The sequence below is a fragment of the Sceloporus occidentalis genome, unplaced genomic scaffold, assembly GCF_023333645.1.
Source record: "Sceloporus occidentalis isolate IW3139 unplaced genomic scaffold, rSceOcc1.0.p SCAF_4, whole genome shotgun sequence".
Classification (NCBI taxonomy): Eukaryota; Metazoa; Chordata; class Lepidosauria; order Squamata; family Phrynosomatidae; genus Sceloporus; species Sceloporus occidentalis.
In genome coordinates, this window is record NW_028316984.1 from 78,517,757 (window position 1) to 78,541,750 (window position 23,994).

The 23,994-nt window shown below is 43.9% G+C and overlaps 1 protein-coding gene across 3 annotated transcripts in view; it reads left to right on the top strand.

Annotated features, from left to right (window-relative positions):
• LOC149314043 (non-homologous end-joining factor 1-like) overlaps positions 1-23,994 on the top strand; it is a 164,224-nt gene that overhangs the window by 134,697 nt on the left and 5,533 nt on the right. For 2 of the 3 annotated variants that reach the window (XM_089523360.1, XM_089523358.1), the window contains 2 exons: positions 22,049-22,166; positions 23,816-23,946. In XM_089523360.1, the coding sequence (XP_089379486.1) occupies positions 22,049-22,166; positions 23,816-23,946 (249 nt within the window). The remainder of the gene's footprint in view (positions 1-22,048; positions 22,167-23,815; positions 23,947-23,994) is intronic. The other variant, XM_089523359.1, reaches the window with a different exon arrangement.

Here is a 23,994-nt window from a genome sequence, read left to right on the forward strand (position 1 = left end):
TTCCTTGGCGGTGAAGGCCATAAACTACACCGCATGCATGGGAGCCTACGTACAGGCCTTAATGGAGGATATTTCCCCCCTAATCCCTGAGGTCCCTGATGATACCCAAAGGAGACTAGTGGAGATTCGGGACGAGGCCCACTCCATAGGAGGCTGGTTAATCACTGTCTCACGAAACGTGGCCGAATGCGCAGGCAGGGCGATGTCAGCTTCCTTGGCCCTCCGACGCCACGCCTGGCTCCGCGGGACCGATTTGACGCCTGGGGTAAAGACGGCAATCGAGGACATGCCTCTGGATGGATCCGGCTTGTTCCATACCGAGACAGACGATCGTCTCAATAGAAAATTCAAGCTTAAGGCGGCCGCCAAGAAGCACGGTATGTCCTCGTCGTCCACCCCCCAATACCGCAAGAGACGCCAATGGCAACCTCAGGGCCAACAATTCAGACCCTTTCACCAGGACCGACAAGGTCAACACCAGGGCTCCCAATGCCCTAGATACCCGTCTCAGTCTTCATCCTCATCCGGCAGGCGGGGGCCACAGGGCCGATACCGAAAGCCACACCGGCAGGGAACCGACCAGCCCAAAAAAGCCTCCTGAAGTGGAACCGCGCACTTCGTCGCTCCCTGCTTTTTGGACAGATTGAGGCCCTTTGTTAACACCTGGGCCTCGATAACAACTGACTCTTGGGCGCTTTCCATCGTCCGTAGGGGTTATGCCCTCGAGTTTCAGGACCTTCCCCCCACAGGGACCTTCCTCCCTACCCCACCCTCGGACACCCTTCTCAACGAAGTGCGCGCCTTACTCCAAAAGGGTGCAATTTCCCCCTGGACCGGAGCCAATGGCCAACATTTCTCCAGATACTTTATAGTGCCGAAGCCGGATGGAGGAGTTCGGCCCATACTAGACTTAAGGAAGCTCAACCACTTCCTCCAATACAAACGTTTCCGTATGGTGACTTTACCTTCCATTTTGCCTCTTCTACACCAGGGCCTCTGGTTTGCGACGATCGACCTCAAGGACGCATATTTCCACATAGGGATTCGTCAGTCCCACAGGAGATTCCTCGCCTTCGCCGTCGGCTCCGACGCTTATCACTACAACGTCCTGCCGTTCGGTTTGGCAACAGCTCCAAGAATTTTTACCAAGTACCTAGCTCCAGTGGTGTCGTACCTCCACCAGAGGGTCTCAGGGTGTTCCCCTACTTGGACGATTGGCTTCTAGCGGCTCCGTCTCAAGAGGAACTCCTCCGGTCCATCACATTCACACTCACACTCCTCCAATCACTGGGATTGGTGATCAACTTCGACAAGTCGCACCTGACTCCGACGAGACAGGTCAGGTTCATCGGTGCTCTCCTGGACTCGAACTCTTGCATAGCGTCACTACCTCGAGACCGCTTCCAGACCCTATCCGTCGCGCTCAACCCATTTCTCAGATTCAGAAGGGTGAGGGCCAGGGACGTCCAGGTGGCGCTGGGCCACATGGCCTCCACGACCTTTGTGACGCCATGGGCGAGACTTCGGCTACGTCCCCTACAAAGATGGTTCCTTTCCGTCTTCAATCCAGTGGTGGACTCTCCACTCAAATGGCTCACCGTCCCGAGGCCGGTGGCCTCCTCCCTACAGTGGTGGCGCGAACCCGAAACCCATAAACCTTCCACCCAAAGGTCCTATGCGTCCAAATGGAGAAGGTTTTCCAGGTTCCTGTCCGACAGAGACGTCGATCCGGACCAGATCTCCACCCCGGTGGTGTTGCAGTTCCTGATGGCACTTTTGCAGGAGGGCCTTTCCCTCACATCTATCAAGTGCTACCTTTCGGCCATTTGTTCCCATTTTCAGTTTGCAGACAAACCTTCTTTTTTCAGGGACCCGTTGGTCAAGGCTTTCCTTAAGGGTTGTGCTAACCTATACCCGCCGGTGTCGGCACCAACCCCGGCTTGGAGTCTGGACGCTGTCTTATCAGCTTTACAATCCAAGCCCTTTGAACCCATGGCCACTACGGACTTGAGACTATTAACCTGGAAAACTGCTTTCCTAGTGGCCATTACCTCTGCCCGCCGTGCGGGCGAACTTTGTGCTTTGCGGAGAGACCAGCCCTATTTAAGATTTCATAAGGACAAGGTGGTTCTCCGTACCGATATCACCTTCTTGCCTAAGGTGGTGTCGACCTTCCACATGTGTCAGGACATTGTGCTACCTACCCTGGCCTCGAACCCGACCACAGAGGTCGAGCAGACTTTGCATACCTTGGACGTTAGGAGGGCTCTGGCCTTCTACTTGGACAGAACGTCGGGTTCGAGTCGGTCCGAGAGACTGTTCCAATGTTACTCGGTACCGAAAAAGGGTCTGCCGGTGTCACCGCAGAGGTTCTCCAAATGGGTGGTTGCGACCATCCACCTCTGCTATGAACTTTTGGGTAGACCTCTCCCCACCAGGGTACGGTCGCATGCAACAAGGGCGGTAGCAGCATCCTCCGCTTTTTTGTCTGGGGTTTCTCTGGAGGATGTTTGCAAGGCTGCTGTCTGGTCCCAGCCTATGACATTTGTTAAACATTACAGACTGGACACAAGGGCCAGGTGGGACGCAGCTTTTGGTAGAGCTGTCTTGATTTCTGGGTTGCATTGATTACCATTTATGCATCTTGATGTTGTGTTGATGTTTGTTCCCAGCACGTGCTCAAGCTGTGCTCATGCCATTGATTTATGCTAAATCACTGCATACATAATTGGGTTATTGCTTACAGGAGTTGCATCTCCTTCTGTCATACCTATGGTTAAAGTACAAATGACTGACAGTATGGGTGGTTTGTTTTTGACAAGTTTATTGTTAATAATAAACAACATTGGTTCACTTCACTTGTGGTCCGGACACTCCCTCCGCCGCTTACCTAAGCTTGTCAGTCTAAACCCATTTGTATGATTCGCAGAGACCACGAAGAAGAAGGACAGGTTGCTTACCTGTAACAGTATTTCTTCGAGTGGTCATCTGCGAATACATACAAATCCCACCCCTCCATCCCCTCAGTGTCCTGCTCTTATTGGCTCTTTCCATCGCCTGCTTGGCGGAAAAATTGCGCAACTGGGGAAAAGAGCAGGAAGGCAGGGGCCTTATAAAGGGTGGGAGGAGTTACCGCCAAAAAGTTGCCTTTTAGTTGCAAAGTGTACTTTGCCCAGAGATTCTAGAAGTTCCGAGCAACACTGCGCAGGCGCAGTAAAACCCATTTGTATGTATTCGCAGATGACCACTCGAAGAAATACTGTTACAGGTAAGCAACCTGTCCTTCACACCCACAGAGCCCATGATGAATGTGCTCTGATTATCCTTAAATTCTTTGCCTGCTGGCCAAAAGATACCAGGGAAGGGGCTAATCATCCTAAGAAAGGCATTCCATAGTATAGGAGTGGACAGCAAGAAGACCTTTTCCTATGTCCCTACCAAACGTATTTCTGAAAGTGGTGGGAGTGAGAGAAGGACCTCTCCTGTAGGTCTTAAAACTTTACACGAGGGAGATAATGTCCTTCAAATAACCTGGACCCAAGCACAACCTTAGGTTGTGCCCAGAAATAGATTGTTAGCCAGTGAAGCTGTTGTAACAAGGGACTTAACATGTTCCCTGCAGCCAACCCTAGTCAGCAGTCTGGCTCCAGTATTTTGAACCTGCCCGCTATCAGGGGTGGACAAATGTGGCCTTCCAGATAGTTTTGGACTAAATGGGAGTTGAGGCCAAAGGTACTCAAAGAGCTACAGTGGCACACCCTTTTCTTTTTAATGCACTCTACCTTCTTCAATGACCTCTACATGGAACCTCTAGACATTAGGTGCTAGGGACAAACACCAGGGGAAGTTTTTTGTCTTCAAATTCTGTTTGCAAGTCTCTCAGGAAAAGTGCCTGGTAACTAAAGGGGAAAAATGGTCTGCTGGATGTTAAAAGGTGACTCTGAAAAAATTATTTACATATTTTATATAATGACAATACAAAACAAAGAATACAGTATATATGATAATTTAATAATAATAATATCACACATTCTTCTAATACAAACAAAAGCAATATATGAAAAAATGAGATGAGGTTGTTTAACAGAGAAAGAAAAGGAAAAAATTAACATTTGCTGTGTATATAGCTTTCTAACAATATATGTGATTATTGCGGGGAATGTGGGGATGGGGCAAAGATTTATATTGTGAATAAAAATATGTGATATGATGACTGATATATCTTTTAAATATTTTTTTAAACTTGATAATAAAGACTATTAAAAAAGGTGACTCTGAACAAGACCTTCCTTAATGTAGCCTTCTTGATCCAACAGGCCTCTACATGTAGCAGCAGTAGTAGAAACAACAACAACAACAACAATAACAACACTTGTTTGTAACACCCTTTTCATCAAATACCAGACATATATAATCAAGGGCAAAAATAAAAATACAGTACTATAATATACTAAAGATAAAAACCTCACCAACCCACCAGTTGCTATTCATCTCAGCAGCCTTGGGCACACTCAGCAGCTTAATTTGGCAAATTAAAGAGGCAGGTCTTCAGCGCTTTATGAAAACACCTAACAGCCTCCACCAACTGGAGATGCAGAGGAAGACTGTTCTACAAATGGGGAGCCAGGCCCTGAAAGATTCACAGCCCTGACAGAACTGTATGTATTGATGGAATCACCAATAATCCTTTTCCTGTAATTCTTAGGTTTCTAGGTGGTATGTACCATGCTAGCCAAGCTCCCAAATACCGAGGAAGATTAGAGTGCAAGGCCATAAATACCAGGACCAAAAGCTTGCAATGAGCTCTGGCTTGAACTGGTAGCCAGTAGAGGGACCTGCGACATGCACATATTTAGGGAGACTTAAAACAGTCTGGATGGCACTATTCTGGATTAAAACCAAGGGGAAAAGAGAGCAGGAAGGCAAGCCTGCCAGTAGGCAAACTTGCCACTTTTGGGGAAGAATTCCTATCATAGAATCATAGAATCATAGTTGGAAGAGACCGCACGGGCTATCCTGTCCAACCCCCTGCCATGCAGGAAATCCAAATCAAAGCATTCCCGACAGATGGCCATCTAGCCTCTGCTTAAAGACCTCCAAGGAAGGAGACTCCACTACACTCCGAGGGAGTGTGTTCCACTGTCGAACAGCCCTTACTGTCAGGAAGTTCTTCCTAATGTTGAGGTGGAATCTCTTTTCCTGTAGCTTGCATCCATTGTTGCGGGTCCTGTTCTCTGGAGCAGCAGAAAACAAGCTTGCTCCCTCCTCAATATGACATCCTTTCAAATATTTAAACAGGGCTATCATATCACCTCTTAACCTTCTTTTCTCGAGGCTAAACATCCCCAGCTCCCTGAGTCGTTCCTCATAGGGCATGGTTTCCAGACCTTTCACCATTTTAGTCGCTCTCCTTTGGACACGCTCCAGTTTCTCAACATCCTATTTAAACTGTGGTGCCCAGAATTGGACACAATATTCCAGGTGGGGCCTGACCAGAGCAGAATATAGTGGCACTATTACTTCCCTTGATCTAGACACTATACTTTTATTGATGCAGCCTAAAATTGCATTGGCCTTTTTAGGTGCCGCATCGCACTGTTCACTCATGTTCAAGTTGTGGTCTACTTGGACTCCCAGATCCCTTTCACATGTAGTTTCATTCAGCCAGGTGGCCCCCATCCTATATCTGTGCATTTTATTTTTCTGCCCTAAGTGCAGTACCTTACATTTCTCTGTGTTGAATTTCATTTTGTTAGCTTTGGCCCAGCTTTCTAATCGATTCAGGTCATTTTGAATGTTGATTCTGTCCTCTGGAGTATTAGCTATTCCTCCTAATTTGGTGTCATCTGCAAATTTGATAAGTATGCCCCCAATTTTGTCCTCCAAGTCATTGATAAAGATGTTGAACAGTACTGGGCCCAGGACAGAGCCCTGTGGGACCCCACTGGTCACTTCTCTCCAGGATGAAAAGGTGCCATTGTTGAGCACCCTTTGGGTTCGTCCGGACAACCAGTTACAAATCCACTTAACAGTTGCCTTGTCTAGCCCACATTTTACAAGCTTGTTTGCAAGAATGCCATGGGGAACTTTGTCAAAGGCCTTACTGAAATCAAGATATACTATATCCACAGCATTCCCTTCATCTACCAAGCTGGTAATTTTATCAAAGAAAGAGATTAGATTTGTCTGGCATGACTTCTTTCTCTGAAACCCATGTTAACTTTTTTTGATTATGGCATTACCTTCTAGATGTTCACAAACCCTCTGTTTAACGATCTGCTCTAGAATCTTTCCTGGTATTGATGTCAGACTAACTGGACAATAATTGTTGGGATCCCCTTTTTCCCCCTTTTTGAAGATGGGAACAACGTTTGCCCTCCTCCAGTCTGCTGGGATTTCTCCTGTTTTCCAGGAGTTTTCAAATATTATTGCCAATGGCTCTGATATTACATTTGCCAGTTCTTTTAGTACCCTTCGATGTAGTTCATCTAGTTCTGGAGAGTTAAATTCATTTAGATTAACAAGGTATTCCTCTACTATCTCTTTACTTATTCTGTATTGAAATTCCCGTAATCTGTCCTCTGCTCCTTTAACTTCAGATTGAGCACCCTTTTCCTTTTCTCAGAAGACTGAGGCAAAGAAGATGTTGAGTAATTCTGCCTTTTCTCTGTCCCCGTTAGCATTCTGCTTTCTTCTCCACGCAGTGGCCCTACCGTTTCCTTCTTCTTCCTTTTGCTGCGGACATATCCAAAAAATCCCTTTTTATTCTTTTTAACCTCTCTAGCAAGCCTGAGTTCATTCTGCGCTTTAGCTTTTCTGACTTTACCCCTACACATGCCTGCTATTTCTTTGAATTCCTTTTTCGTGATTTCCCCCTTTTTCCATTTCTTATACATGTTCCGTTTCAAACTTAGCTCGGTTGAAAGTTCCTTAGTCATCCATCCTGGTTTCTTGAGACACCTCACGTTTTTCTTTCTCACTGGAACTGTTTGAAATTGTGCCTTCAGTATCTCCCTTTTGAGAAACTCCATCCTGAACTCCCTTATCTTTTAGGATTTCTGACCACAGGATCACCCTCAATACTTCTGTAAGTTTACTGAAATCCACTCTCCTAAAATATAGGATGCGTGTCTGACTCTGCCTGGCTTCTCCTTTCCTCTGTATAACAAACTCCAGGAGAACATGGTCGCTTCCACCTAATGATCCCACCACTTGCACCCCATTAACCAAGTCATCCTTGTTGGTTAGGATCAGATCTAAAATAGCTGACCCCCTTGTTGCCTCTTCCACCTTTTGGACCATGAAATTGTCTTCCAGGCAAGTGAGGAATTTGCTAGCCCTGGAGGATTTGGCTGAGTTTGACTTACAGCAAATATCAGGATAGTTGAAATCGCCCATCACTACTACATCTCTCTTTTCTGAGTGTGTGGTCATCTCTTCTAGAAAGATATCATCCAATTCCTCAGTCTGACTTGAGGGTCTGTGGTAGACTCCCACTGTAACATCCTTGTTGTTTCCCTGCCCTTTCATTTTTATCCAGATGCTCTCCACCTGGCTTCCATGATTGATGTCCTGGATCTCTTCACTGGTGTAAATATCTCTGACATACAGTGCTATTCCTCCTCCTTTCCTGTTTGGCCTATTTCTTTTTAAAGGTTATACCCCTCTATTTCCACATTCCAATCATGAGACTCATCCCACCAAGTTTCAGTGATGCCTATTATATTTGCTTTGTTGTACTAGGAGTTCGAGTTCATCTTGCTTATTTCCCATGCTCTGTGCATTAGTGTAGAGACATCGCAGACCATGGGTCCCATTTACTTGCTGCTTGTGCAAATTTTTTTGCCTCCCACTGTTGGGTCCTTGCACTGTTTGCCTTGTTTCCTCTATATCAGTTTGACTATATTCTCCAGCCCATTCACCTTCCTTAATATTGTCTCCCTTCCCCACGGAACTCAGTTTAAAGCCCTCCTGATCAAGTTCTTGAGACTGTTGGCAAAAACATTTCGTCCAACTGGCGTGAGATGCAACCAGTCTGTTGCAAGAAATCCTTCCTCATGGAACCGCAGCCCATGATCGAAGAATCCAAATCATTCTCGGCAGCACCATCTGCGAAACCAGTTGTTCACATCCGCTATTTTCCTCTCCCTTTCTGGACTGTGCCCTTCAACTGGCAGAAGAGACGAGATGACAACCTGTGCATCCATTCCTTTCAGCTTTCTACTAAGCACCTCATAATCTCTTTTAATGTTCTGCAGGCTGTGTCTTGCAGTATCATTGGTTCCCACGTGGACCAAAAGGAAAGGGTATTGGTCAGTAGGCTTGACCAGTCTTGTCAGCCTCTCTGTCACATCACGGATCTTTGCCCCTGGGAGACAACACACCTCACAAGACATCTTGTCAGGCCTACAAATCACTGCTTCTGTACCCCTCAGCAAGGAGTCCCCCACTACGACCACACGCCTCCTCCGAGGTTTAGCAGCGGCTGTTCCCTTGAGTGGGACTCTCAGGCTTGCCTGCTCTGTCCCTGAAGTCTGTCCATGCTGCTCTTCTTCATCCTCCTTGATAAGGGAAAGAGCTTCGAATCGATTGTCTAGCTGCAAACTCCCCGAACAATCCCTTCTTGGCCTACTTCTCTGTGTGACTTTCCTCCAGCTGTCTGCCTCCTGTGTAGGTGAAGTGACCTCCTCCGCTCCAGCAACTTCCTCTGCGTGGTACTCGTCCAGGATTGTTAGTTCTGTTGTGTCCAGGAAATCCTCCTGGTCCCTAATATGCTGAAGTGTAGCTACTCTGGACTCCAACTGCTCCACTTTCTCTTCCAAGAGGGCTACCAACTTGCCCTTGGGGCATGTGAAGTTCTCCACTTCTGTAGGCAAGAAGACAAACATCCCACAAGTGTTGCAGGTGACTGCCGTGGTTCCGTCAGTGTCCATACTGAAAAGTCTTAGGAAATTACTGGAACAGGACTGTGGGCTTCCTCCTCTCTCCTCCTCCTCTTTGTATCATCCCTGATCAGTGGCCATGATGGCTGCAGCTGATGGGAATTGTCATTTATAACTTCTGGAAGAAGTACAATAAATGGAGTAGAAGAGAGAGGTGGCGTCTGAGCACCAAACCACTCCTTTTGAACCAAAATTGTCTAATACATGATATCCATTTTACAAAGGGGAAATTAATAAGGTAATTGAGACAAGTGGGTTGCCTCAGTCTCTCTTTTTTTTTAAATTTAAAATTACATTTTTATCTTGCCTTTTCACAAACAAAGAAATATTCAAAGTAGCTAACAGAATTACTAAAAATAAAGTGAACTATGAATTAATTTGAAATAGTTGCCTAAAACAAATCAAACCATTAAAACCAGTGATTGATAAATATCAGATGTTTGAAAGACCAGTTTAGAGAAAATATTAATGGAATAACAAGCAGAGGTAGGGTTTGAGCATTAAAACTCACTCAACAAATAATTTCCTCCTACAAAAGTGTATTATTTCCCAAATTAATTGATGCCTTTGTTTCTCACCCTCAGAAAAAGAAAATACCTGATTTATATCTATCACCGCCTGCTCTGTCTCATGTCAGTACCCATGTTCTGCGCAGACCCCCAATTCTTGCCCTCACTTCAGGTTTTGAGGAGATCTACACTTCAGCCTTCACTCACACTGCAGCTTTGTTGTAAAGCCCCTGTTTTCCTGCTAGTGCCATGATATTTATTTTAAATGTTTATTTATTCACATGTGTCTCACATGTCTCCTCCAAGGAGATTAGTATGGAATACATGGCTCCTTCTCCTCATTATCCTTACAACAACCCCATGAGGTACAGTAGGTTATACTGGAGAGATGTAGCCATGGTTGTTAAAGTAATACCAAAGAACTATAGTTGTGTATTTAACGAAGAACTGACTGGCTCAAGATCAATGAGTAAGCTTCATGACTGAGGAGAAATTTGAACCTGGATCTCTAACCACTGTGCCACACTGTTGGACTGATTCCACAACATCACAACTCCATTCCATCTTCACCACTGTGCCATACATAGCACAGGTAACTGTGCAACTCAAAGCTACTTTTAGCACCTCTACATTAGCTCACTGGCACTAGCACAAGAGCTTCCAAATACATTAAAGGTGTGCGGATTTGAAATGTTTTGATTAGTCTAGTTTGTTGGTTTTTATTTTTGTTTTTGCCTTTTTTTTTAATGGAGGAGTTGCCCTTTTCTAATTGGCCAGTGCTGATACACTGAATAAGGATGCAAAGTTTCCATCATTATTTTTAGGAAGGTATGCTAGTGTCCAAGCCTTTATGGTTATTTTCTCTGCCATCTCTGTGTGTCTACATTTTTCATTTCTGAAAGGTACCTCTTTTGATTAAATGGTAATGTGCTTTGCCCATAGGACTCAGACTGGTCTTCCTCAAGGGTTTAGGAGGCTTGCTTTTTAGGGGGCATTCCTGCTATACATAATGTTTCTAGAGCACAGAGGTGGGCAAACTGAGAATCATGGGCCATATGTGGCCCCTTCCAATGCATTTTTGTGGCAGTTAGCCCCCAGTGCCCCTCCACATGTTCGTTTTTCAAAATGAAAATGGACATTTTAATGAGCAGCATTTTTTAAACTTTAAAACAGGACAAACTCTCCACACCCAAAGTTGGTCAATTCCATCTTTAATTTCTTTAAAAACTTACCTGTCTTTCATGGAATCATGTGGCCTGGGGTTAGTCTTGTGCATGAAAATTTGGCCCCTGGACCATTGAAAGTTGGTCCTTCCTGATGTAGTAATAATGCCTAGGCATAGTTCAGTTTTAAGCTCTAAAATGGAAAGGAAGATATGGTCATGGGCCTTCATCAGGGAGAGGCAAGCACCTTTTTTCTGATGAGGACACGCACTTTGGGGTAACCTATTACAGACCACAGGCCAGCAGGATTAAACCTAACAGTGGTCAGGACCAGAGCCAAAAGTGGACAGTTCCACCAATTTCTCTCTTTCTGCTTCTTCCTTTCCACATACCAGCCTGCTGGGTAAAGGACAGCTCAATTTAGCAGTAGCCTGAACTGATTCGTTACAAAGGACTTTTAAAATTAGGCATAAGACTAAATGAGGATGGCAGTGTGGTGTAATGGCTTGACTATGGAGATTATCACACCAGGGCCAATTTCACAATAATTGTGCTACTGGAAGATAACAGAAAAATAGCACTATAGCAATCTGTATTTTTGCACTGCTGCACAATTGCTCTGTAATGCTGACTTAAAAATGAAGTAAAACACTGTTACATTTTGCATGCATCCATGGGTATGTCATTATTACGTTGTTATTGAATGTTTTGCACATGTGCTGTTTTGGCATTACTACCCATGTCTGAAAACCATGTTACCCTCCTGAACAGAATAAAATAACATTTATATAGTTCACAACATTATTTTTATCCAGTGAAAACAAAAGTGTGCCCTACACCTCTGAAGAAGACTGAAATCCACTACAAAACCAATCATAGCAATGAGAACGAATTGCCTGTACTGAAATGCAATCTGGGTAAAGGTCCCAGATTGCTTCCCCAATAGCGCAAATGAAATTTACATACCTTTACAATTGTGCTTCATTTGCACCACGGGCAAGCTATTCACGGCAGTTCCCCTTGAATGAGAAGTTGCAGGAGCATTCAAGTGTGTGCATGGGACAAGTACTGGATGAGCCTGATGTCTGAACATCTTTGGCATAATCGCACAATTATGTTGGGAGCATTCCTTTTCCTCCCTTTCCTTTTCCCCATTTGATAGCTATGACTCTGGAGACTAGGATTCTAATCCCCACTTAGCCATGGAAACATACTGCCTAACCTTGGGCAAATCACACTCTCAGTCTCAGAGGAAGGCAATGGCAAATCTTTTCTGAACAAATAAGTCCAAGAAAACCCTATGATAGATTCACCTTAGGGTCATTATAAGTGGAAAATGACGAAGATACACAAAAACAATTAAATGAGAATAGTCAAGGTCCATAAGTTGCCCACCTTTGTAGTAATAGTCCATCTTTTACATCAGGAAGTTTTTACCGAAAACAAACAAACAAAAAAAAACCCAGCAACAATCACACAAAGTCATTTAAAATTGTTCCATTGACTTCCAGAACTAGGAATCAAGAAAACAAAAAAGGAATAGTCTTCTTTCTTTATGCTGATGATAACCAGCAGTTGGCTGGATGCTTGGCTTGGGGGCTGGAGATAACCCTATTTGTCCTGGGCAAGTCTGCATCTCTACACTTTTTAAGAAGGCCTGTTTCATTCTTTGAGCCTGCCATCCTGGTCTTCTCCCACTGTTTAAGCTTTTGCAGAAGATGCGGACTCTTTCCTTTTGCAACTCTACCTTTCCTTCTGTATATGTGACCTGCTATTTCTTTCTGTCCCTAAGTACAGCTGAGGCTTGAGCTGCAGTGGAGCTCAGCTTTAGATTCTACTTTTGAGTGTTAGGTAGTGCATTTGGAGCCAATGTTATAATAGGAAAGGGATTGAGTGCCACTCAACATCTTATTCTTTGGCACATGCAGCTGAGATTGGTGTGGAGGGCTTTGGGGGTCAGATGCAGTGTTTCTCAGGCAGGCTTGAATTCTAGTGACTCTGGTCAAGGAGATAAGCAGAAATCAAAGGGGCCCCTAGCAGAACTCAATCCTTGGTCAGGCACATATAGAAGGATATTGGTTTATACACAGTCTAGTCTCCTCCACCCCTTGGACCTAAACCACTTCTGAGAGGTAGCATACTTTTCTCCAAGAGGACAGGGAAACCCTCATAATCATTTTTTAAAATATTTCCCCAGCAAGCAGATCACTGGCAAAGTGTGTCCTCTCTTCCAACTGCAGAATGGATTGAGCAGTAGTTTCCCTTTTCCCTTGTAAACTTCAGTTCTGCCTTTTTCACTGGGGGACTAGAGGCTCAGAATCTCTGCCCCAGTGCCCTGCAGATCATGGAGCTTCTGGCTGACGTGTAGTCAAGCCTTATAGTGCTTCTCCCGTCTTCAACCTTGAGCTACTGGCATCAGATACATGCTTGGCCTTGTTGTTAGGTAGTCATAACATGGGCAACATTGTACCCCCACTTAATTTGTATGCGGGCAGCACTTTCTAGCCGTCATGCTCTGCTGGATGCAGCATCTAATGCTGGTTTCATCTAGGGACAACTACCACACACACACACACACACCTCTAAGCAATAGCTCGTGGGCAAAGGAATGTCATGTGCTATTACTTGGCCACCTTCTCCATTAATTCCCTTCATGGATATTTCACTAGACAAGTTATTTGTTCTCTTTGGAATATTTTTTTTAATCTGTAGTCTCCAAGCTTCTTCAGTGCCTGTGGTCACCATGTGTAGAAGCTACTCCACTGGATTTGGGCAGGGTATATGTGGACTCAAATTTCCTTTCATGAGAGGAATGAGCAAGAACATGAGGGGAAGATTTGTGCTGCTTGAGAAAATTTTGAACCAATGGCTATGCTATCTGGGGATTCTGAGCCTTGGAGTACAACACATCTGGGGGGCATCAGGTTGAGGAAGACTATCTGATTTCTAATGCAGTTTGATAATGCATGTAGTTTCATAAAAGTTTCATAAAAACACTGAAGAGTTCTTCAGTACTTTGTTTTAGGCAGTAATGTGGTAGCAGAAATCCAGAGCTGATTGAGACTTTTTAAATTATTGTTTGTAAACAATGCCCACATTTTTGGAAACCCGATACGCATCTTTCATTTTGAATTCTAGCTACTTTGAAAATGTCTCCCTCTTTTGCTATCATGTGGAGTGAGACATAATAACATAATGTGAGCTGACCTGATGTGGCAGCTTTAGCCAAGCAGAATTTATGGGTGAGATGCTACATCATAAATTATTGTATGGAATTAATCTGCATGCAGAATATTTATCCAGTGTTGTTTGTTGTTTATGTAATACAATCCTGGTGATAAAGGACAACATTATTTAGCCAGATGGACAATGCAGTGGACATCAGCATGAACAGCTCCACTTCCTTGATGTTAAACTGAAGGTGGTCATTCCCCATTGGATAAAAATGTCCAACCACTTCCACAGGGGAATGTAGGCATTCATAACACACCCAGAAGATTCTGGCCTGTGATTTTGAACAATTTTTCAGCTTTTGTTTCTTTCATTTGCTACCTTGAGGGTTTGTTTGTTTGGTACTATTTTTATAACAAATTTTTATAATAAATTTGCTCTAAGATGTTAACTTAACAATTTCTGCACTTAAAATGGCTGCATGTGACACATTTAAGCCTGGTTCTGTATATCTGGGCCATTTCATTGGAAATGTAAGGTGATGTGGGCAACTTGTAGTCCTTCAGATAATGTTAGGTTGCAATTCCCATTAGTCCTAACCCCCCCCCAAAAAAAAAAAAAGTGTGGAAACTACAGTCCAGCCATTTTTGAAGGGCCTTAAAGTGCCCATTCTTGAATTAAGGGATTAGCTGCTTCTTCCTAAAGTAGAAACCCAGCTGCCACCAACAGATTGCTGCTCTCCATAACTATTGCACAAACTGAACAATTTGCATGGGAAAGACTGATGTAAGATGGTACCACTCATGAATAAATGTACTGAAATGCGGATATCACTTGGTACTCCCCTGTTCTATGTAGACAGTGCTTAAGTACTAAGTGAAAAAGCAACATTCATGAATCAGGCTGACTAGAAGAGGTGTGAGGTTCCCAAAATTCCCCACCCCCAGTTAATATACACACTGATGGAAGACTTCATTTGAAAACAGCGAATGCTTGCATGGCATGAATCCTGTAGATGGGTAGTTCAAGCAAAGGGTCGCCCATTTCCCAGCTGGAGTCTCTATTCTGCTTTGTCCATAAAGACATATTTGATCTGTTACCTAATGAAAGTCAGACCTTGAGATGCTCAAATATAAACAAATTGGAAGCAATGTCAACACCAGGTGGCACCAGAGTTTCCTCAGGCAGGGTGATATTATTCCATGTTGCCTAGCCCTAGCCAAGCTTCTGCTCCATAGAGGCATACTGATGACCCCCAGTTCTTCTTGGCTGTATTAATATCCTCTGTGGGTATGACAATATACTTTCCTACTTCTTTCTTCTTCAGCACAGGAAATGTATGGAGGATCCTTTTTGCCCCCATCCTGTATGGATGTAGTTAGAGTGCTGGGTGAAGAGACTATGCCCATCCTCTTTTGTTATGGAACATGCAATCTCAAGTGGTTTGTGGGGTGAGGATATCTCAGCTCTGGGCATATCTTAACTCTGGGTGAAGAGGCATGGCTTCTCTTAGAAAAATCTGGATATTTTGTAAAGCCCAGAGCTCAGCTTCTGGCAGTAGCTCAGAGAAAGCAGTGGGGGTCGCCATGCCCTGGGCTTTGCCACTGCCCTATTTTCTGCCAGTATGACTTGGGGAGGAGTGGGCAGGGTTGACTAGACAGGGAAAGCAAGGAAAGGCAGGATTGACCTGCCACGGTGCCTGCCCTGGGTACACTGTTTTTGTTCTGTGCCGGTCCCCTGCTGTTTACTTTTCCCTGAGTTATGACTGTGTCTTTGCCTTTGATCTGGTACTTCCAGCTGCCTATTGGCTGTTCCTGCCCTACCTTTGGGGTTCAATCACCTGCCAGTTTTACAATTCAGTTTGGCCTGGATACACGAGAGAGCTATAAGCCAAGCCTCTATGCATCTGGTACTTCCTGTACAGTATCCACCAAGGGCCAAAGGGTTATCTAATCCAGGCTCCTGCTCAAAAGCAAATCCGCCTACTTCTTTTTCCCTGCACACAGATCAACAAATGCAATTAAGTGTGCTGCAAGAAAAGAGTACTGTATGTACAGTGCAGGAAAAGTTATTTGCAGGGGCACAGATCAATCTAGCTGACTCAAGCAAGTAGATCAAGTCATATGCTATAGGGTGAAGATGCAGCTAGTGGATATAGTGGGCATTCACAATTACTCAAGCCCCAGAAAGCCCTTACTTTCCTGTTGTTTTCTGTAATGGAAGATGTGTGGTCAAGCAAACAAGCTTGTAAAATGTGGGCTAGACAAGGCAACTGTTACATGGATTTGTAATTGGTTGAAGGGACGAACCCAAAGGGTGCTCAACAATGGCTCCTTTTCATCCTGGAGAGAAGTGACCAGTGGGGTCCCACAGGGCTCTGTCCTGGGGCCAGTACTGTTCAACATCTTTATCAATGACTTGGATGACAGAATTGGGGGCATACTTATCAAATTTGCAGATGACATCAAATTAGGAGGAATAGCTAATACTCCAGAGGACAGGATCAAAATTAAAAATGACCTGAATAGACTAGAAAGCTGGGCCACAGCTAACAAAATGAACTTCAACAGGGAGAAATGTAAGGTACTGCACTTAGGGCGGAAAAATGAAATGCACAGATATAGGATGGGGGAGACCTGGCTTAAGGAGACAACATGTGAAAGGGATCTAGGAGTCCAAGTGGACCACAAGTTGAACATGAGTCAACAGTGCAATGCGGCAGCTAACAGGGCCAATGCGATTTTAGGCTGCATCAGTAGAAGTATAGTGTCTAGATCAAGGGAAGTAATAGTGCCACTATATTCTGCTCTGGTCAGGCCCCACCTGGAATATTGTGTCCAGTTCTGGGCACCACAATTCAAAAAGGACATTGAGAAACTGGAGCGTGTCCAAAGGAGGGCGACTAAAATGGTGAAAGGTCTGGAAGCCATGCCCTATGAGGAACGCCTTAGGGAGCTGGGTACGTTTAGCCTGGAGAAAAGAAGGTTAAGAGGTGATATGATAGCCCTGTTTAAATATTTGAAGGGATGTCATATTGAGGAGGGAACAAGCTTGTTTTCTGCTGCTCCAGAGACTAGGACCCGGAGCAATGGATGTAAGCTGCAGGAAAAGAGATTTCACCTCAACATTAGGAGGAACTTCCTGACAGTAAGGGCTGTTCGATAGGGGAACACTTCCTCGGAGTGTAGTGGAGTCTCCCTCCTTGGAGGTCTTCAAACGGAGGCTGGATGGCCATCTGACAGGGATGCTTTGATTTGGATTTCCTGCATGGCAGGGGGTTGCACGGGATGGCCCTTGCAGTCTCTTCCAACTCTATGATTCTATGAGTGCATTTGCCTTCTCCTTTTAGAGTTTATGAAGGTTAGAATATAAGAGCCTTGATCTACTGTGCATGAGAAAGATGTGATAGTTTGTATTATGGTCCTCATTGTGTGCTTCTAGATCGAGTTTAAACAATACAAAGATAATAACATTTTTAAAACAATGTGAAGTTGAAGGCTTTCATGGCCAGTATCTATAGTTTTTGTGGGGTTTTTTTCAGGCTATGTTGCCATATTCAAAAAGAGTTCGTTTCTGACGTTTCACCAGCATTTGTGGCTGGCATCTTCAGAGATGCCAGCCGCAGATGCTGATGAAACATCAGAAACAAACTCTTCTAGAACATGGCCACATAGCCCAAAAACACACACAAAAACTATTTTTAAAACAGATTAAAATACTATTTTTAAAATTCTAAATGCAGTCTGTGAAAAATCCTAGAATCCAGTTTTGAAACAGTTAAACAATTAAAACAGCAATTTCATACACTGAGTGCCATGCAGAACAGCAGTACCAGAAACTTTAAAAAGATGGGCCCAGCCAATGAAGGCTCTGCTACAGGGAAAGCCCTGTTATGTGTACCTACTAACCTAACTTAACAAGGTGCTGGGATACACAACCTCCTCTGAAGATCAAAAATTTCTTGCAGGATCATATGGGAGGAGGTGGTCTTTCAGTATCCAAGTCATTTAGGGTTTTGTAGGTCAACACCAGCACCTTGAATTGAGCTTGGGAGCAAACTGGAAGCCAGTGTAGTTCTTGTAGGATCAGTGTTATATGGTCTCTAAAATGCACACCTGACACCATTTTGCAGTAGCTGCAGTTTCCAAACATTTTTCAAGGACTGCCCCACATAAACAGTATTACAGTGTTTAACTGAGATGTAATTAACACATGAACCACTGTGGCCAGATCTGCCCTCCTCAAGAAATAATGCAGCAGACCAGCTGAAACTGGGCAAAGGCACTCCTGGCCACTATAGCAGCCTGGTTTTCCAGAAGCAGTGCTGGGTCCAAGAGCACTCTCCCCCCCTCCTAAGCTATGAGCCTGATCTTTCAGAGGGAGAGCAACCCCATGCAGAACAGGCCCAAGTTAGTTTTCCTACTGACCAGCAGCACTTCCATTTTGTCTGGATTAAACCTCAGTTTATTCACCCACATCCAGTATTTAACTGCATCCAGACAACAATTTGAATACTACCACAGCTTCCTTGGCATCAGTTGTAAAAGAGAAATAGATCTAGGTATCACTGGTATACTGATCACACCTAACCCCAAAGCACCAGATGACCCTGTCCAGTTGTTTCATGCAGGTATTAAAACCATAGGGGACAATATTGACCCCATGGAACCCCACAGCCAAAAGGCTGAACAACAGTCCCCCAGCACCACCCTCTGGGAACATTCAGCCAATAATAATAATAATAATAATAATAATAATAATGCTTTATTTATATACCGCCTTTCAAATATCAAGGCGGTTTCCAACAAAATATAAATACATACAAAAGTAGAAACAATAATACAATTAAAACATTCCATTAAAAACACTAAAAAACTCATGCCAGCTCACCGATGCTGGCGGAGGGGGGAGGAGGGCATTCAGGAGGGAGGGGTCAGGGGTAGGCCTGCTCAAAAAAGAGTGTTTTCAACCCCTTCTTAAATTGGGCCAGGGAGGTAGCCGAGCGGAGCTCGACGGGCAGCGAGTTCCAGAGGGTGGGGGCTGAGGTGGAAAAGGCCCTCCTGGTGGTAGTGACTAATCTCGCCCCTGGAACTCTTAGCAGTTGCTGCCCTGTTGATCTAAGTATGTGGGGCGGATTGTATGGAGAGAGGCGGTCCTCTAAGTACCCTGGGCCCAAGCCATTTCGGGACAGACTGGAACCTCTGCAAAGCAATGCATCTATGTCCCATATCAGCCAGACTACCCAGAAGGAGACCATGGTTGATAGTATCAAATGCCAATAGGGTCTTATTCCCTCTGTCCAACCCTCAGTGTAGGTTACCTACCAAGGCTGTTCATGTCCCATGGATAGATGAGATGAGATCATACTGTCACTGTGATTTGCAATTCATCCATTTAATTGTTCAGAACTTTTGATTTAAAACAGCAACAGTACTTCTATCCTTTATGGCCATAAAGATGAAAAATTGCTGAAGATCCTGTGGTCCTTTCCAAATACTGGGATGGTGGGAAAGAGGCCACATTTTATTCTTGATTCTTTTCAGTTGAAGGACAGATCCATAGTATCCTGTTCCAATATAATGGGTGAAGTGGGGCAGTTTGATTACAAGATGAGCTGTCCTCATGTTTTTGCTGTTAACAGGGGACATTTGTGTCTTCCTGTGCAATTTTGAAAGAAGGAAAAAAAGAAAAGGGAAAGTTTCAAAGAATAGTAGGTCTGTATTCCAGAAAGTAGTGTGGATACTACTTTATTCAGCACTTTTATTTTTGTTGTTTAAAGGGCTTCATGGAGTTTATGGGAACAGCAAAGGGCTGTGCAAATTTCTGGAGCTGGGGGAGAAGCAAAATGAAATAGCACAGCAAGTGGTTGTCACTCATTGCTAACCATGTTATGGGCAGTTGCCAGTAGGCACCCATGATCCTTATCCATTTGCCATCCAATTGAATGTTATAAAGGAGAACAAATATAAAATGGGGTTGGAATAATGCATGCACTATTTAGTTACATAAGTACCTTAGCTGCATAGTTAATATCATCTCCCAGACTGACCAGCCTTTATATGTTGGAATGGCTTCCATTTGTTATAGGATCACATCTTGTAATACTCCCAAATTCAATCTCAATTCTCCTTCACTGTTTACTCTTGTGTGAGTCCCATCCCACTGACCTCTTCAGAACATCCTTTTTGCTATCAGAATAGCTTGATTTGATATGTATTTTCCTGTCCTCTGCTATTTCTGATGTGGAACAGTGATGCATAACTCGTAGCATTTACAGGATTTGTTCTAGCTATACTGTACTGGCAGAGACTTTGAATTCACAGTAGGCACATGTGTGCTTATTCCTATGTAATACTGAAGGAGGAATGGTCACACTTGCATCCCAGCAAGAATGGCACATGTGGCGGCAGCTTCATGTCACAGAAAGTTGAGTTGTAGTGTAGGGGTCTACGGGCAAAATCCCACTGGTGATCTCCCTCAAGGAAGTATGTTGGCTAAAGGAAAATACTCATAACTTGACTCCCACCTACCCAAGAAAAATTCATGAGATCAGATTGGCTCCAACCTGTGATTTTACTCACTTCCCATCCCTGGCCTGCTCTAACATAATAACACTGTTCAGATTATAGGCTCCTAGCTCATCCTCACTTATTTAAATCTTCTGTGGATCTTATGTTTCCACATATACATTACAAATATAGGAAGTGGGTTCATAGCTCAGTGACAGGGCCTATGCTTTGGTTTGCAAAAAAATCCAGGTTCAGTCCTTGACATTTCTGGTTTGGGAGGCAGCAGAACTAGGGAAAATCACTGCCTGAAGCCTTGAAGACTCACTGCCCTCTGTGTAGCCAGTTCAAAGCTAGATTGGAGTGATGACGGTACTAAACATAAAGCGTATGTTTCAAGCCAGAGAGAAACTGGAGTCTCACATGATTTTGGAAGAAACTGGGGGGCTGTTGTGGATTATAGCCGGACCAGGATAACAGCCTCCTCTCACTCATCCTACCTCTTCCTGCAACTTGCCTTCCTCTGTTGCTTTTGTCCCCAGTATTCCTTGTGCCCTCATGCCGTCTGGAGTGGGAGGAGTAGGGGACAGGCAATGCCTTTGGACTCCGGCCTTGAGCACCTCAGTGGGTGAGCACTCGAGAGAGGAACTGCCCCGTTATCTGTTACACTTTGTTCTCCCGACTGTTTGGGTGTGGAGCAGGCACAGTGGCAGCGGCATTATCTCTGGAAACCTTTGAAATGCAAGCAGGAGCAGGCAAGGCTCTGGGCTCATACCCTCTCCCTGTGCTGGTGCACAACAGAGTAGCCTCCACTAGCCTTTTATTATGTATTAGGGCAGAGGTGAGAAAGAGAACACTACCTCACATTACTTTCTAGTGGATGCCAGGGTATGTCTGTATAAGAGCCTGGAAAAGTTACTTCTTTATTACATCTTCCTAAATCCTTAATTCGAATTGTAGTAAAAAAAAAGTACTTTCACAAAATGTGAATGTATGTCTGTATTTGTAGTAACTGGGAGCTTGGGTTCCAAAGTTTATACGTCCCTAGTTTTTTGTGGGTTTATCAGGCTATGTGGCCGTGTTCTAGAAGAGTTTCTTCCTGACATTTCACCAGCATCTGGGGCTGGCATCTGAGGATTCTCTAGAACATGGCCACATAACCTGAAAAAACCACAAAAAGTATGGATGCCGGCCATGAAAGCCTTCAACATTATACATCCCCTTTTTGGAACTGGAAAAGCTGGACATTTATTTCTCCCATTAACTCATGTACTAGAAGGAGGAGGCTCCATGGGGGTCTAGTGAAAGCTTTCCCTTCCAGACTGAGGGAGATATTTTCAGCAGTGATTCTTTTAGAGGAAAGAGTCATTCCATAAATGTAGATAGGACATTCATTTCCCACTATTTATTCACCTAGCCCAGCATTGTCTGTTCTGAGTCTGGCAGCCACTTTCTGTCTCAGGTTGAAGTGGGACTTTCAGTCACATACGACTTGGATTCCTTTTCTTTGGATACAGCTGTATCTTCTCAGGGATTACCCCTAGGATCTTCTTCGTGCACAATTGTTGCTGTACCATTGAACCACATTCTCTGCTTGACATTGACTCTTCGGTACTGCTGAAAAGTCACTGAAAAACTGTTCTTAATGTAGATATTGTTGTTAACATATATCCTGTGGGCTGCAAGTAAAATGAATTGTCTTCTGGTTTGTAGTTCCTACCTAAGGGTCTGTTCAGGAGTCTTCTTTTGTTTCACAGATTTTGCCCCAAGCGTGCCACCTGGGAGAGGGACAGCTATTTACTTCCAACTTAAAGGAGCTCTACATAGCAGTGACCCGAGAGCAGGCCAGAACAACTTGCAAACGGCACCGAGAAGGTGAGGAGGTGAAGGATGTGTAGAGTGTGTCCACTGTCCCATCATCCCCCTTGTATAGATGGCAAAAGACCAAAAAAGTGAGAGAGGAAGCCCAAATGATTTTGGACTACTCCAGAAAAGCTATCCCATGTCCCTCGCCTCTCTGTCTTGGTTATTCAGTTCGTATACATCCAAAAATGAAGTCTATCCACAAAAGAGTGAGACAACATCTTGATACCTCCCATGTTCTGCTCTTCTCTGTTGTTTCTCCTTATCCCTTAATCTGCATACTCCATGCACAAATCATTGTATGTGTGGCTATCATAACATATTCCATTTGGCCCTTGAAGACCATTCAGATGTTTCAGCTAATGAATAATACAACTGCCTGCTGGCTGGTGGACACATATTGCTATACATTATCTGTTTTGAACCATCTGTACTGGCTACTAATTTGTTATCATTCACAATTTAGAGTACTGTGTTTTGTCTCAGGGAATGCCTCTTACCTTCTCCTGTCTTTCCTAGCAGGTGAGATCCTCACAAGGATCAGTGGCTTTTCATTTGCAGCTCCACTGCTCTTGAACTGTTCAGAGAGAGGCCTGAACACTTTGCTTCTTGTTGTCCTTTTTGGAAGCTAGTAAACAGTTATTTTTCAGAAAGGTTTTTGGCAAGTGATTTCTGCTATGTCTACTCCCTCCTTTTTGTTTAATTCTTTGTTTGTTATCTTTATTGTTGATATATTAAATTTCATAGCATTGTGAAATTTGATATAAAAATGCTCTACATTTAAATAAATAAGGAAAATATGCCCATTTTTGCATTTCCTGTTGAACATTCCTTTATCTAATATATCCGATATTTACATATGGCTTAACTACTGCCAGCTGTTTTCATTTTGAAATGTTCTATTTGTGAAAGTGGTCCAGGGTCAGAATTATGGATGCTTGAGGATTTTGTTTGGTGCACACACTGTGAAGTGAACCATCCTGATTCACACCTCGTAAATGAATATGCTGCTTGGGATGCAGTTATTCCTCCAAATCCACTCGTCTCTGAATTTTGTGATGCAGTTTTTAGCTTTAAAAATGTACCAAAATTCTTGTAAAAGGCATATTTCACCACCAAATGCATTATTATAAAATCATACTTTATGATAAAAATACATAAAAATTCTATGTAAATTTTTACACATTTTTTCCCTTTTTAAAAGTGTAGATTAATGTGAAATAGGTTGGAATGGAATTATGAAAGTGCACATGTAGAACAGATATATAAGAGCAAAAAATAGAAAATAGTCCATCAGGATATGGATGAGTTTCCTTTAAAACTGGAATGTGGGTAGATCTGTGTGTTATTTGCAATTGGAACTGCATGAGCCCAGGAGACGTAGCCTCTTGAGACGTCCAAATTCCCTACTTGGGTCGCTCCTGCTCTTCCTGGAGCATTGATCTCTAGGGACTTGAATTGGCCATCATTCTCTCTCTTAACACACACACACACACACACACACACACACACACACACACAGAGAGAGAGAGAGAGAGAGCAAGAGGGAGGATGTCTATTTTTGTACACATATTTGTTTGATTTTTCTCCCTTGACTGTATTCTACCTCCTATACAGGAATCTACATGTTTGTACTGGATTCTTTCTTTTATCCTTTACAGCATCTGGAGATTCTGAGACCCTTGAACATCCTACTTCCCAGGACCTTGCCCAAAAGGCTGTTGATTTACCAGCCGAAGAGGAGAAAACAGTGTCCCAGCCAGTGACTGCACAGAGTGCCCAAGACACAGTGGTGAGGGAGGCCCAGAACACACCTGTGTGAATAGTTTGATGGAGGTTT